Source organism: Danio aesculapii, chromosome 15, assembly GCF_903798145.1.
Source record: "Danio aesculapii chromosome 15, fDanAes4.1, whole genome shotgun sequence".
Lineage (NCBI taxonomy): Eukaryota > Metazoa > Chordata > Actinopteri > Cypriniformes > Danionidae > Danio > Danio aesculapii.
This window is the reverse complement of record NC_079449.1, coordinates 29,093,810-29,109,643: the sequence shown is the minus strand read 5'-3', so window position 1 is coordinate 29,109,643 and position 15,834 is coordinate 29,093,810. Positions and strand designations below refer to the sequence as shown.

Below are 15,834 nucleotides of genomic sequence, written 5' to 3'. Positions count from 1 at the left end.
CCTGGGGCATATGGCATCCGTAGCCGCGGCCACGCCGCTCGGATTGCTCCATATGAGACCACTACAGCATTGGCTTCACGATCGGGTCCCCAGACGCGCATGGCACGCGGGCCCACACCGAGTGACTGTCACTGCGCTGTGTCACCGCACCCGCACCCCCTGGAAAGGACCCCTCCTTCCTACGGGCCAGTGTGCCCCTAGGTCAGGCGTCCAGGCAGGCTGTCGTTTCGGCAGATGCCTCCAGTATGGGGTGGGGGGGCCGTGTGTAGCGGGCATGCTGCTGCGGACCTGTGGAGGGGAACCCAGCTGCATTGGCATATCAACTGCCTAGAGCTGTTGGCAGTGTTTCTCGCTCTGCGCCGCTTTTTACCGGTGCTGAGGGGGCAACACGTGCTGGTCAGGACGGACAGCATGGCCGCGGTAGCGTATTCCATCCGGATGGGGGGTATACGCTCCCGCTGCATGTCTCAGCTCGCTCGCCGTCTGCTCCTCTGGAGTCATACGCGGCTGAAGTCGCTGCTTGCTATTCACACCCCGGATGGGCTCAACCGTGCGGCCAACAGGCTCTCACGGCAGCTCCTTCCCCGGGAGAATGGCGACTCCACCCCGAGTCATGCGTAAGTATGCACTCCCCCCAGTGAGCCTACTCGCGCAGTTTCTGTGCAAGGTCAGGGAGGACGAGGGGCAGGTCTTGCTAGTTGCGCCCCTGGCCCAACCGGACCTGGATATCAGAACTCTCCCTCCTCGCGACGCCCCCCCCTGGCGAGTCCCTTTGAGAGAGGACCTACTCTCTCAGGGACAGGGCACCATCTGGCACCCTCGCTTAGTTCTGTGGAACCTCCACGTGGGGTCCATAAGACGCGACGAGGAAGACTTAGGTAACCTACCGGTGGCGGTGGTTAATACCATCACTCAGGCTAGTGCACCCTCTACGAGGCATGCCTACGCCCTGGAGTGGAGTCTATTCACTGAGTGGTGCGCTTCTCGCCGAGAAGACCCCCGATCTTGCCAGATCAGTGTTGTGCTTTCTTTCCTTCAGGACAGGTGGAGCGAAGGCTGTCGCGCTCCACACTGAGGGTTTACGTGGCCACCATCTCCGCTCATCATGATGCGTGGATGGCGGCACCGTGGGGAGGCATAACCTCATCATCCAGTTCCTCAGAGGTGCGAGGCGGATGTTTTCCCCCGCCCCCCTCTCATACCCTCTTGAGATCTCGCGGTAGTGCTACGAGCCTACGTGGGGATCCCTTCGAACCACTCGACTCAGTATCCTTGAGATTTCTGTCCTTGAAGACAGCTCTGCTGGTCGTGTTGGCATCGGTTAAGAGGGTTAGGTACCTGGAGGCATTTTCGGTCAGTGACTCGTGCCTAGAATTCGGGCCGGCCTACTCTCACGTTGTCCTGAGACCCCGGCCCGGCTATGTGCCCAAGGTTCCTACCACGCCGTTTAACAATCAGGTAGTGAGCCTGCAAGCGCTGCCCGCGGAGGAGGCAGACCCAGCCCTTTCATTGTTGTGTCCTGTTCGCGCTTTGCGAATATATGTGGACCACACTCAGAGCCTTAGATCCTCTGACCAGCTCTTTGTCCATTACAGTGGTCGGCAGATGGGAAGTGCCGTATCTAAACAGAGGTTGGCCCACTGGGTAGTGGATGCCATCTCCCTCGCCTTTGGGCCAGGGTGAGCCGTGTCCCCCGGGGGTGAGAGCGCACTCCATTACGGAGCATCGCATCCTCCTGGGCGTTAGCACGCGGCGCCTCTCTGACAGACATTTGTAGAGCTACGGGTTGGGTGACACCCAATACATTTGCAAGGTTACAATCTGCGAGTGGAGCCGGTTTCCTCAAGGGTATTAGGCAACCCTTGGTGATTGAGGAAACGATTCGGTTGAGGTGTCGAAACACGCTTGCTGCGCCACTCTCCCTAACCCGGAGATACGTGCGCTTTTTCAGCTTTGTCAGTTTAGTTCCCCATTTCTTTGGCGAACCCTGCAGAGTTCCTCCGAGGCCCCCAGCACCTGACTCAGCGGAGGAGTCAGGTGTTGGCCCGTTACGTTGTCGGCATGCCCGCTGGTCAGCCCGCGTTCTGGGTATAGGTGCCTGCTATGTGTGATCCCCGCTGGCGATCCCATACGTTCACACAGCCACGGTATAGTCCCCCCTTTTTAGGGCAGGCTCGTGTCTTCCCTCCCCGCTAACCATCCTTATGCTAGGACTGGGCTGGTCCATAGATTGTCACCAGGTCTCCCCTCTGGGTAGCAGGTGAGCTCCGCAGCGTCCTCCCTATCGGGACTGAACGCTTTCCCAACGTACTGTCGTATCAAAACCTTTTTACAGGGTTATTGCGACTCCCCGAAAAATATAACCGTTTCTGAACAGGTAAGTGAGGGCCAGGGGACACGTTGGAAGACTGTGTCTCGGGGCGTTGTAGGTGCGCTTGCTCTACTGCGTGGCACACCCTTCGCCAGGGGCGCAGTAAGGTTCTTTCGTTGTGGCGTTTTCCATAGATTTCCCCATAGTGGAAGTTTCCACATAGCATTGGAGTTCCCCATCCGAAGGGGAACGCTACGGTTACTAAAGTAACCCTTCGTTCCCCGAGGGGGGGAACGGAAATGCTATGTTCCTTCGCCACAACGATTGTCCCTTAGCTGTTGAGCGTGAAAGTCTCTTCAGCTAGAAAAGGATGTCGAGCATGGCACTGGCTGCGTCTTTATAGCATGACTGATTGTCATTGACGCCAGCTGTGCACGCTGACACTGCCAACTCATTGGCATTTCATTGGCCCGTTTTTATACTCTTTCAGATGATTGGATTCTGACGAAATCCCCATAGTGGAAGTTTCCACATAGCATTTCCGTTCCCCCCCTCGGGGAACGAAGGGTTACTTTAGTAACCGTAGCGTTTTCATGAATAATTTCTATATTAAACATAAAGCATCATTTAAAAGCATATGCTTAAAAAAGCTCTATAAAGCAAAACAACAAAAACAAAACTATAGGTATTGCGAACTAAACATTTAAGGCATTTTAATAAACATTTGGTAAACATTTTCTGATAAACTCATTTTCGTTATTGATATCCGCACCTTTTGCTTTTCACTACGCACGTGAGCAGGCAAAAGTCCTGCATGTGCAAAGTGTTCATGCAGACATTTTATGATTGTAAAGCGAATCAAACATTGTGCATATCACGTTACAATACTTTTGCAGAATTCTATTTCTATTTTAAAATAAAGTAAATAAATGAACTTTTAAGAGATTACAAAGGTATTGTGTGAAAATTGGAGAAAAAATGTTTTATATTGTACATGGGAGAATGTGTTTCTGTAACATTTTTGTAAAAAGTGTTTTGAAAAAAAATAGGTCTTTTGATTTATGTTAAAGTAGTTTTTATTCTTTATTGTTAATGGAAAAGGTGCAAAATAAATGAAAATAAATTGACGCATTTTGGATATAGCGAAATGCCTTTAAATAGTTATTGAAGAAACACATTTGATACTATTAAGGTACAGTGTCTTGTCACTGTAGTGGTACCTTCATGGATCAGATTTGCACCTTTGATGAAGGTACAATATTGTATCTGCAGGTTTTAAAAACCAAAGGTATATTTTGGTTTCCCATGGTACAAATCATGTTTGTTTCTTTGTCTTAAGGTACAATTCTGTCCCATAAAAAGGTACTGCCCCAGTGACAAGGGTTTGCACCTTCTTTGGTACAACATTGTACCATTTTTTCTGAGGGTGTATGTTGTTTAAAATGTAAAGGTTCTGTTGGACTTTAATTTCTATTGTCTATGCATAGGAGTTTATGTAAATATTTATTATTAAGTCATCAAGTAATTGAATTACTTATTGAATATCTAACTTACTTTCCAGACAAAGTAATAGAAAAGTTATTTAGATACAATGTTTTTACTCTTTTGAAGTAACTTACCCAACACTGGTCATACTACAGTATGTGTGAAAAATTGTTTTTATTACATGTTCACCAATCATGCTAAAATTAATTGGAAAGCTCCTCACCTGTTTGGAGTCATTGGCCATAAAGCTCCAGATGACGGTGTTCTTGTCAATGGAGGTGGTTGGGGTGTACCAGGCCTCCAAAACCACCATTTGCCCCATGATTACCTCCATGTCTTTACGTGGCATCTCGACCCGCTGGGAGTCACCTGTGCCAGCAGAGAAACAGCAGGTGAGTGCATCATGAGGGCAGCCTCAGTAACACGCTTGACTCTGAGTCACATTCGAGTACATTTCACAAGAAAAATATAATCCTACACAAACAAAATTCATAATCCATCCAAAAACACACACAAAGGAACCTCTACATCCCTTAGGGTCCCAAATATCATGTTGATCAAAATGAAAAAGATGATATGAGGCTCTCTTATTTCAGTACTCCTAAGGATTAAGAAATGTACATTCTGTATACTGTAATAAAAAGTATAAATGCATCCAAATGATCTAACCTGTGGACTTCATTTTAAAAACTTTTTAAACATTTTAATCTAATCAGTGACATACAATAATAAATTTCAATCATTTTCTATTAATCTATAACATGAACCTAAAAACTGAACATTAATTGTTTGGGTAATTCATTCGTATTAATGAATGTGCCTTACACAGTGAGTGGGCTTGAAAAACCACCTGTAGAAAACACACTCTTGCATCATGACACTTTGACAACATACATTTGCACCAGTTTGCACATTTGCACCAGACACTTAAAATCATATATACCGCACACTACATCTTAACCCCATCCTAACCCCATCTTACAAAGACTTAATAGGAAAAACATGTTTACTTGTCAATGTACCACACATCATGTTGCACTACTTGCTTTCATCAACCTTTAATACCTCTTTTGCTCAATATTATTAAGTCTTATATAAAAGTACATATATAGTCTGGTTTAGGTTATGTGTATAAGATTGTATAGTATATGCGAATGCAACCTCACGGCGATTTGTAACAATTTTATTTAGTGGCTAATTTGTAAGAATTCCTATGGTCTAATTTGTACAATTTAGTATGATTTGCTCATCCTCCAATGACTGTTGGTTTTTTTGTGGGGGAGGGGGGGTGGAGCAGTTTGGTGCCACGCCTCCTTTTTAAAATCGTACATTTTCATATGACTGAATTAGCCACTAAACTGATGAAACGTTTCCTAATGAGATCAGGCTATATATGCATAGTTAGTAGTTAGTATACGGCTCCTGTATCTTAGGTCTTATTATTACTATTATTATGTTTACCAATTATACAGAATGGACTCATTAAAAAAAATTGTTAGATGCAAATATTTAATTTATCATTAATTAATTATAAATAGGGCAGTGCAGTGGCTCAGTGGTTAGCACTGAAGCCTCACAGCAAGAATGTCGCTGGTTTGAGCCCCAGCTGGGTCAGTTGGCGTTTCCGTGTGGAGTTCTCCTCGTGTTCGCATGAGTTTGAGCATGCGCTATAGGTGAACTGAATAAAGTAAATTGGCAATTTAGCTAAATAAGCTAAGTTAAATTAAATAAGCTAAATTATACATAATTTGTAGATGTTTCAGTAATATATAGCACCGAATTAGACTTTCAGCATTCCTGTGGAAAAAATATGCATAATCCTACTGCAAAAAAAATTTAAAATACACATAAATTCTAAAAAATTGTAGCAAAGGTATGACTTTATTCACTGGACAATACTTCTGAAATAATAAGTAAAACTTCAAAATAGGTTCTCATTTCCATCAACTAACCGGAACTAACAAGAAAATGATTTATCTTTTTTTAAATTAGTTTCAAATCGAACATGTTGAAATTGGATTGTTAGTTCATGCCAACTTAAGAATTTGACATTCTCCTCAATAGCAATCAAACAAGAAGTTAATAAATTAAACGTCACAAAAAAGTACAGACCAGAATTTAAAGAGTTATGAAAAATATGAACCAAAGCGAATCGCACTGTTTCTGCCTTAAGTTTAAAAGAAAAGCAAATATTTGAAGAGTTCAGATGCAAAAACCTCCAAGTGCCATCTCAAATTTCCATCAAAAATGAACATTTGTCTTAGCCTCCTTTGTTTATGTTGTTATTTTACCTTAAAGACCAGGAAAAGGACTTATTCTTTGCCATAAATGTGATATTATTGAGCCTACACACAGGATCCTGATAAAAATGCTCATTATAGAGGAAAATTTCAGATGGCATTCATAGGTTTTTGCATATGAACTCTTCATGTACAATTTTAACCTAAATTACATTAAACTGACATAAAACATCACGCTTAATCTTATAAAACTTTTTTTTTTAATTCAGTTGAAATATGGTTAGCCTCTTTCGATAAGTACAATACAACATAACATAAAACCATATGTTATAGTAACTTACTTATTTTTAACAATGTGGTTTAGTAAAAAAAAAGAAATCTCCATGAACAAGAACATCTCAATCTCTTATGCATTGTTTCCACTGAAAGGAAACATGTTGAATGGATATCAGGACTCACTCACAGGGCAGAAAGTCTCCAGAGCTGCTGAGCTGAAGTTGGATCAACTGATCCCAGCATTCCCAACTCTCCTGATCAGCCAGTTTGATGGTGAATCGCTCTCTCGCAGATAAGCTTGCAAATGCTGAAGCTCTGCTGAGCCGCGCGCTACTGCACTGCTGCTGTTTTCCCTTCACTTTCAGCTTTAAACTCAATCTGTGAGTGACGTAAAGATGCCAGGGTCTCGCTTTAGGCTGAGCGATGCCCTTGCACTATTTTGTTGTTATTGCTAATGCGAATCTCCATTTTTTAATTTCTGTTGTGGATCTGAACTATAGTAATCCTCCAATCCGTGGCTCAATCCCGCAAGGCATTTCTCCTGGCTCACGTGAAATAAATCGAGCTCAGCTGGACTTAGAGATGATGTAATCGACGGCTCCTTTGACAAGCAATGTCTTCATTCATATTCTCATACAGAGATAAAGCTCCCAGATTACATCATCTGACAGGAGAACGGTCTAAACACAAGCAGATTCTTTATGATTTGTCCTCATTTCACCTGACAGAGGGAGCGATAGATAGATAGATAGATAGATAGATAGATAGATAGATAGATAGATAGATAGATAGATAGATAGATAGATAGATAGATAGATAGATAGATAGATAGATAGATAGATAGATAGATAGATAGATAGATAGATAGATAGATAGATAGATAGATAGATAGATAGATAGATAGATAGATAGATAGATAGATAGATAGATAGATAGATAGATAGATAGATAGATAGATAGATAGATAGATAGATAGATAGATAGATAGATAGATAGATAGATAGATAGATAGATAGATAGATAGATAGATAGATAGATAGATAGATAGATAGATAGATAGATAGATAGATAGATAGATAGATAGATAGATAGATAGATAGATAGATAGATAGATAGATAGATAGATAGATAGATAGATAGATAGATAGATAGCCTCAAGTGTTTTTGAATATGATGCCACAAGCTTGACACACCTGTCTTTGGGAATTTTTGCCCATTCCTCTTTGCAGTACCTCTCAAGCTCTATCAGGTTGGATGGTAATCGACGGTGTACAGCCATTTTCAGATCTCTCCAGAGATGTTTAATAGGATTTAGATCTGGGCTCTGGCTGGGCCACTCAAGGACATTCACCAAGTTGTTGTGAAGGCACTCCATTGATATTTTGGCATTGTGTGCTTTGTGTCATTGTCCTGCTGGAAGAAGAACCGTTGCCCCAGTCTGAGGTCAAGACTGCTCTGAAGCAGGTTTTCATGCAGGATGTCTCTGTACGGCGCCAACTGCCGGACACTCGCAGCTTGTTAGTCAGGTTTCAAAGTGTATAAGTGTTAACATATCATCACAGATAGATTTTCGAGAGGGGTCTGGATGCAGTCCTGGTGCAGTGCAACCTGAGCTGCATCCAATGCTTTTTAATGCGCTCACCTAACCCAACCCCTAACCCTACCCCTCACAGTGACATCACTATAGCTCCAGTAAGTGCATTGTGTATAGCCCTATATACATTTCTGGAGATCACGAATTATGTAGCCACAGCAACTTTTGGTTGCATTTAATCTTTAAAACAAACGCTACAGGGTGGTATGATGCTGTTCCCTTTCCCACTGTTACCAGTTTGTCATGTACGTCAGTGCACTTAAGATGCAGAGCGGAGTTGACCACGACAACAGGGTTCGAGTCTGGTTAGAAAAGGTTCCAGAAAGTGGGTAATAAAAAACTAAAGCAAAAAAATAAATAAAACAAAATAAATGAGTAAATAACAGGGTGAAAAAGTGGTAAAATCTGAAAACATGGTAAAATAAAAATCTGAGGGCTTTGATAACCCAAACATTATTGGTTGGGTTTAGGGAAGGAGGAGGGTGGGTGGCATAGATCGGTTGGTCAGTCAAGTGGATTTACATGAGAAGAGCAGGCGCAAATGGCACTCGCGAGAAGAATTTGAGATCTGAAAAAGCATCCACAGCGGCCTTTGTCGGATTCGCGAAAACAAAAACTGCAAAAAACGTAGCTCCTGGGACGTATTTTGCTCTCTCCAGAAATGTATATAAGGGTATGTAATCAGAATGAGCCTGGGTTGGACATTGCATCACTGAGATATGCAGTCTCAGCTTGCATCATCAAGATAGCATCCAAATATTATCGGGATTTTTGCCCCTTAGATCACAGAGATTTCAGAATGCATCAACCGTCATTCTGTTGGCTTATTCTGGGTGCATAAAAATGCAATGCGTTCTCACAGTAAAATAATCTCACATTTTAAGTTCATAGTCCCTGAATGACAAATTATTTAACTTAAAATTCAAATAATTTAACTTAAACTGAATCTACATTAAAAGAAAATGCCACTGATGTAAGATATGTTTTTAATATCCATGGTCTTAAATTCCATGATGGAATAATTTGATGAAATTTCACAGCGTAATACTCACTATTCCTTAAGTGGGTGACTTTTTACTTACTTTGAGCATTAAGAATTTTTAGATACTTTTACCCCATTTCCACTACTTTTTCTGGCAAGTAATGTTACTTTTACTTGAGTTTTACTTTAGTACTCTTTTCACTACTGAATACGACAAATAAGTAAACATTAAAAATCAAACTTAATCTTTCATTTAGAACAAAACTAACTTCAGACCATCTGACTCGATCAAAACATGACCAGAAACAGTATTGTTCTTGTTTCTGTCAGCCAGATTTGTTTTGCACTTTGTCAACCCTTAATCTTTTTAGTGGTAAAAGCTCAATCTTCCCCTTCGTCCCGTCCTGGGACTTTGGAGTGAGTGTAAGTAGGACATGCGTCGCCTGGGCTCATGAAAGCATGTCAATGTGTGGCGTCTCTCTGATGTGCTGCGCTCAGCAACTGTCTCTGTTTTCCCAGGTTTATCCCTTACATTTCTGAGCCATAGTAGTTTATTAAATCAAGGAAAATCTTCCTTAATCCCGTCCCTGCCTCCATCTGTGCACCTCTAAACTGACACACGCAGCACCTGACATGCACACCTTCATTCGAGAATTGACACTTGGCCACATTAGCACATTAGAAAACACTTGATATTTAACAGGCCATCATCATGATTGAATTCATGTTTTATCAGTCTGTTTACATTGATCTCTGGGATTAATATTGGACTACAAAGTGTGCCCTACAAAGGGCATCGTTTTGAACATTTTTTATTACTCTCTAAATGTAAAAATGAACTAATAAGGTCCAGTCCAGACTGCTGCAGTATGATAAGTCCACCTAGTGAGGGCAGCACAATACAGCAGGAAGCAACAAAGAGATGATGATAGATGAGGTTAGATTAACAGATTTAGCAGGTCATATATCAATGCCACTGAGTCTCGTGTGCATGCAAGGAAATCAGAAATTCAGATGAGACCAACGTCTATGAAGACAATTTCAGTTAAATTAGCTCAAAGACTGTCACAAAGAACAAAATGGTAAGAGAAACAAGTTTGGGATGATTTGAGCTTTGTGTTATGGTGGATTACCTGTAAAATGGTTTCACTGTGGTCATAAGGAAACAGACTTCACTCAAGTGTTATAATGCTGCTCAGTTGGCCCAAAGTGGGCAAGAAAATCTCTTTCACACTATTACACCACCAGCCTGAACTGTTTTTACAATGAATCCATGCTTTCATTGTTTACATTAATTTCTGACTCCGCCATTCAAAAGTCACAGCAGAAATTTAAAACTCTACGTTGACAAAGAGAGCTTAATGAGCTGCAATTTAACAAACAAGTGCAATTAAAAAACGCCAGCAAATTGAGAAAATATCACATACTGCAAATTGTCACAACGCAAACAATTAATAAAATGCACTTTATTATTACAATTAATAAAACGCACTGCATTTTCACACAACGCAAACAATTAATAAAACACGCTGCATTTTCACACAACACAAACATAAAATTCACCTTTCAAAGATCACCTACAACTTCACTGAGCAATAGTCATAGCACAACGGCGCCTGTCATGTTTTTGGGTCCACTTGAAACATTTCTGTTGTGTTCTGAGCTATTTATGTTGTGAGAAAATGCAGTGAATTTTTTTTGTATTTGTTTGCGTTGTGATGATTTGCAGCACATGTGCTGTCAAATGTATGAAGATCTTTTCTCAGTTTGCTGGCATTTTTTGTAATTGCACGTGTTTTCTTTACAGCACGTTAAACTCTTTCGGCCACTGTGCTAATCAGATCGGGTGGCCTTTTAGAATCTTGTATTGTTCAGATTGTTTTGTTGATTCTGTGTGAATTGTATTCTCAGTATCTCAACTGATAGATGTGTAAAGGCTGTGCTCTTCTTCTTCTGCATCTGCTTCAATATTTGTTGTGTTCAAAAATGCTCTTCTCCAGCTTGTCTTGTAAATCACCTTTTCCCCCATCCTGATATTCACTTTTGCTTCAGCAGACCACCTTGCCTATCTCATGTCTAAATGCTTTGAGTTTATTGTCATGTAATCAGCTAATTATTAAATATTTGCAGTATCATGCAATTGAAGAGGTCTATACGGTGGCCGAGCTTAACGTGCTGCAATTTAAGAAAGCACAAGCAACTACATAAAACACCAGGAAAATAAAAAATATTCTCACAACGCAGACAAATTAGGAAAACATTGTGCAGTTTCTCACAACACATACAAATACCACAAAACACAGTAGAAATGTTTCAAGGGGACCCAAAAACGTTACAAATTTTTTTTTTTATTGTTTGCGTTGTGAGACTTTGCAGCACGTTTTCTTAATGTGTTTGCGCTGTGAGCATTTGTAACACATTTGGTGTTAAACTGCTGAAGATCTTTTCTTAATTTGCTGGTGTTTATTAAAGTGAACTGTGTATTGACCTTATTCTAAAATGCAGAAGTGCGCTTGTTTTTTGCGATTATTTTAAAACTTCTGATTGTGCTGCCTATGGGAAAAATGACTAGGAAGAATAAATGGCAAAAAATGGTCAAACTACTTGCTCTACAAACATGTGTGAATACAGACAAAGCAGAATAATGTAATAAGGAAACATCAATCAGCGTAACAAGCTGTTTTTAACATCTAAAAATGAATGAAAGTCAATGAGACCAGAAGTCCCAAAGAGATTCAAATGGCCACGCCTGCTCGTACGCGAAGAATTAGCTTGATATACCCCAATAATCTAAACTTTCAGCTAAATCAGTCACTTTAACTAGACAACTGAATCAGTTTGTTTCATGAACACACTTTTTCCTGAACTAGTTCATCCAATTCAAGCACTGATTGGAGTGATCTGATTAAGTTCAGCGAACCAGATGAAACAGATCTCAGGTTTTCAGCTCAGCGGAGGGGAATAACAGCTGAATGTACAGTATGAGCTATCCTATGACTTCAGTACATGTGGAAAACAGTGCAAGTGGGATGAGCAGATATGCTCAATACTGTACAAACTGATGGTTCATGGATAACAAAAAAAGCTATAAAGATTCTTTGAAATTCTAATTTTAGTTTTCACAGAAAAAAATGAGAATGAAAAAATGATGGGTTTGTTCCTGCCACATAATTAAAATATAAAAAAGGTTGGAATCAAAAGCTTAGTGGGCTGCGTTCCAACATAAAACATGATTGTGTTTCTGGAAACCCAAGTTCGAGTCCCAGATTGGGACCTTTCCTAATCTTGTCCCCCTTTTTCTGCCACATTGCTTCCACCCATATCTACTGTCCTATTAAAACAAACAATAATATATTCAAAATAAGAATAATAACACCAACTTGTGTGACTTTTGAAGATTTCTTAATGAAAAAGCTACAAATTGCTGACAATGTCTATTTTTAGGTCTAATCTAAAGGCAAAACAAACATCAGTCTGTATATCCCAGGTGCTAAAGGACAGACAAGCTGCTTTTAACAAATTTCTTTCCTGAAAAGAAAAAACCTTGAGATGAACGTTGAAAGGAGCTTACTATCATTAAACAGAGACCTATTGTCTTCTAATATAATCTCCTTTTTCGCTTGTCTCCGGCTCACAAGGGTTGTGTGATAAAGCTTTAGCATCAGCGATCTGAGCCAGCCTTAAAATACCTGCTAATCTTGGGCAGCTGCACATCAGAAAGCACTTTACTGAGGTATGAGCGATGCGGCTCGGGTCTGATGAGTATGACTGACCCTTCCCTTCTTATTTCAGACTCTATTGTTAGAGGAATGCTGGGTTTAATTATCAGTGTTTACATTGAGTGCCGAGACCGAGGTCAGTGGTATATGGTGACATGAAGAGAAGTTTGCAAAGGCTAATATGAGCAAAAAGAAATGCAATTTCTTCTAAAAGAGGAGTTTATGGGTTAAGCAAGAGTTTTTTTTTTTTGACAGATGGCAATTGAATAATAAACATTTGGCGAAAGTTCTTTTAAATAGGATTACATCAGTTTAATCTCTAGTGCTATTTTAAGCAATTTTCAGTGTGTTGTCACATCAAAGGGCCTCTAAATCCCTTCAAGTTTAGATCAATTCTTCATGCATACACGGACACAGACAGGACCGTCATCTGGGGAGGACAATCATGAACACTGTCCTGAGCCTCATATGGTCCCTAAGTTAATCATACTATGTCAAAAGTGCACTACAATAAAATCGTGTTTTAAAGTTTTATTTAGAATTATCTTTATTATTATCTTTGGCACTGATCCAAATATGTGTGCAATTTTAGATGATCAAAAATGTAGTTTTTACTGTGGAAAATATGGTCCAACACATGTCTGAATTTGACAAAAATAAAGATACAAAAAAGGAAAATGTAAAATGTTATTGCAATATAAAACAACTATTAATATAACATAATAATTTATGTCTGAAATGCAAAACTGATCTTCAGTGTCAAACCATCCTGCAGAAATCTTTATAATATGCTGGTCAAGAAAAAAAACTTTTAATTATAAATGTTGAAAGCAGTTAGAACATGGTAAAAGAAGGTAATATGCTGAAGAAAAGTGAGTGAAAACAGTTTAGAAAAATTAGGTTGAAAAAAAAACTATTAGCTGCAACTATAAAAAGTATACTGTGGCGACTAGAAAAAACAAGTTGCATTAACTATAAAAATGAAGTTGAAATAACTAGAAAAATTAAGTTGCACTAACTATAAAAATAAAGTTATGAGAACTAGAAATATTAAGTTGCTGTAACTAGAAAAAATAGGTTGCACTAACTAGGAAAAATATGTTATAAAACTAGAAAAATTAAGTAACCATTACTAGAAAAAGTAATTGTGCTAACTAGAAAAATTAAGTCATAAGAACTAGAATGTTAAGTTGCCGCAACTAGAAAAATCAAGTTGAGCTAACTAAAACAAAATATGTTATGGGGGACTAGAAAAATGAAGTAGCACCAACTATAAATATTAAGCTGTACTAAATAGAAAAATTCAGTTGTTATGAGTAAGTTAGTAGTAACTTATTAAAATCTAGAAATTAGGTAGCAGTAATCTGGAAATGAAATTAAGTTGTTTGAACTAGAACAATTAAGTTGCAGTAATTATACAATTAAATTGCAGTAACTACAGTAGAAAAATTAAGTTATGAGAACTAGAAAAATGAAGGGTAACACTTTACAATGAGGTTGACATGAATCAGCGATGAACAAAAACCACATCTGTTACACATGATTTAATATTTGTTAATGTTAGTTAAACATATTAATATGTTAGATAATGCATCTATTTATTTTAACACTCCAAAAAATGCTGTGAAAAGGGCAGAAATTTGATTTAATGTTTATAATAAGACATATTCCTCTGCTTAAAGAGGGGAAAAACAATCAGAATATGCATGTGAATAAAACTGTGACTGTTGGTCAAGTGCTACTAAAGTGGAGATTTCAAGCTCAGTGCAGAATAAAGCTTACTTTTGAGAGAACAGCCTTTAAAATATCGATTATTATTGAAATTTACAAAGACAAATTGATAAATTGCTATAAAACAAAGATTTAAAAGTGTGATTTGAATGTTTTCATTTTATTAGACCCTTGAAAAAATCTAAAAAAAAAACAAACAAACAAAAAAAAACGTTTTTGATGTTGTTTGGCTGCAGTGTCTTACCTTAAAAGTTCAAAAACAGCTTTTATTTCAATCAGAAATCTCTACTGTTACTTTTGATTAATGTTATCAATCGTATGCATTCTTTCTGAAAAAAATATACATTTCAAACAGTATTGAGAAGCATTCATTTATAAAATCACACCGCTGCCATCTTACACCAATCACAGTGTACTTTGGGATAGCCGTGTCCATTAAAAATGAACGTTGTGCAGCTGAACCAAAATGAGGGATATTAGAAGCTGCCTCTTAGAAGCGCCTTCAGGTCCGAAGTGAGTCTATCATGACTTAAAAAGCTGTCTAAATAGTCAGCTCACATGTTTCGAGCAGAGCTTTTCTCCTCTCAGCGATACACAGCCTCTTCATCTCTCTTCGGCACACACATACGCCACTATAATAACTAATATTAATCTTAAAAATAATGCGTCATACAACAGAGGCCATATATTGTGATATGACATTACGGGAGAAGCTAAAATAGAACGACTGCAGGGCTTGTGAAAAACTTATCAGCCATAAATACGGTCTTAAATCAATGTGTCCATTTCTTTGTTCTCAGTCATCACGATCTGTCAGCTGGCCTTTCAAAGAAACCAAAACATCAGAAGCAATGCCTCAATATACCGACAGTTAATAGAGTCTACAAGTTCAATCAATAACTGATCATAAGGCACGAGCAGACACTGTCATGCAGACAGATTTATAGATTTTCAATAAACGTCATTACAAGAGGCCTTGCTTTGAATAATCTGAGCGGCGACCAAGATCATTAGAGTTGTTTACATGTCTGACTGCTCTGGAATTGGCGCACATGCTTTGTTTTGACTGGTGTGTAAGACGGGGAGAGTGTTATAAATCTAAAGAGCACTGCCTAGAGTTTGGAGAGCATCAATCAGCGTGAATGTGATGGCCATGAAGTGCTCTCCATCTCTGCCACTCAAGAAAATGACGCCGTTCCACAAAGCTAGTCTCTCCGTAGCCTCCGGCATATGGACACAATCTCCTCCTACAAATCTGTGCACCAAATATTAATCCATGCAACAGGCAGATGGATAAGGCTTGAATTATGTATTGAGTGAGAGTTCAAGGAGGAGAATTACTCCACGTGTCTAGAAGCATCAAAATCACACTCATCACGTCCTAATGAAGTCATGAGAGAAGATCATTACAGAATTAGGGAAATGCAAACAAACTCTAAATCAGGGAGTACAACTGTTTACTATGAGCACACTTAAGGTCTTTGCACACTGAAGTC

At 39.4% G+C, this 15,834-nt stretch overlaps 1 protein-coding gene across 1 annotated transcript in view; it reads right to left on the bottom strand.

Annotated features, from left to right (window-relative positions):
* esamb (endothelial cell adhesion molecule b) overlaps positions 1-15,568 on the bottom strand; it is a 46,075-nt gene extending 30,507 nt beyond the window's left edge. Inside the window, exons 1-4 of the mRNA XM_056474174.1 lie at positions 15,448-15,568; positions 12,578-12,683; positions 6,500-6,690; positions 4,020-4,165 (exon numbers count right to left, since the gene is read on the bottom strand). Coding sequence (XP_056330149.1) covers positions 4,020-4,165; positions 6,500-6,690; positions 12,578-12,683; positions 15,448-15,568 — 564 coding nt within the window. The remainder of the gene's footprint in view (positions 1-4,019; positions 4,166-6,499; positions 6,691-12,577; positions 12,684-15,447) is intronic.
* Positions 15,569-15,834: the final 266 nt, after the last annotated feature.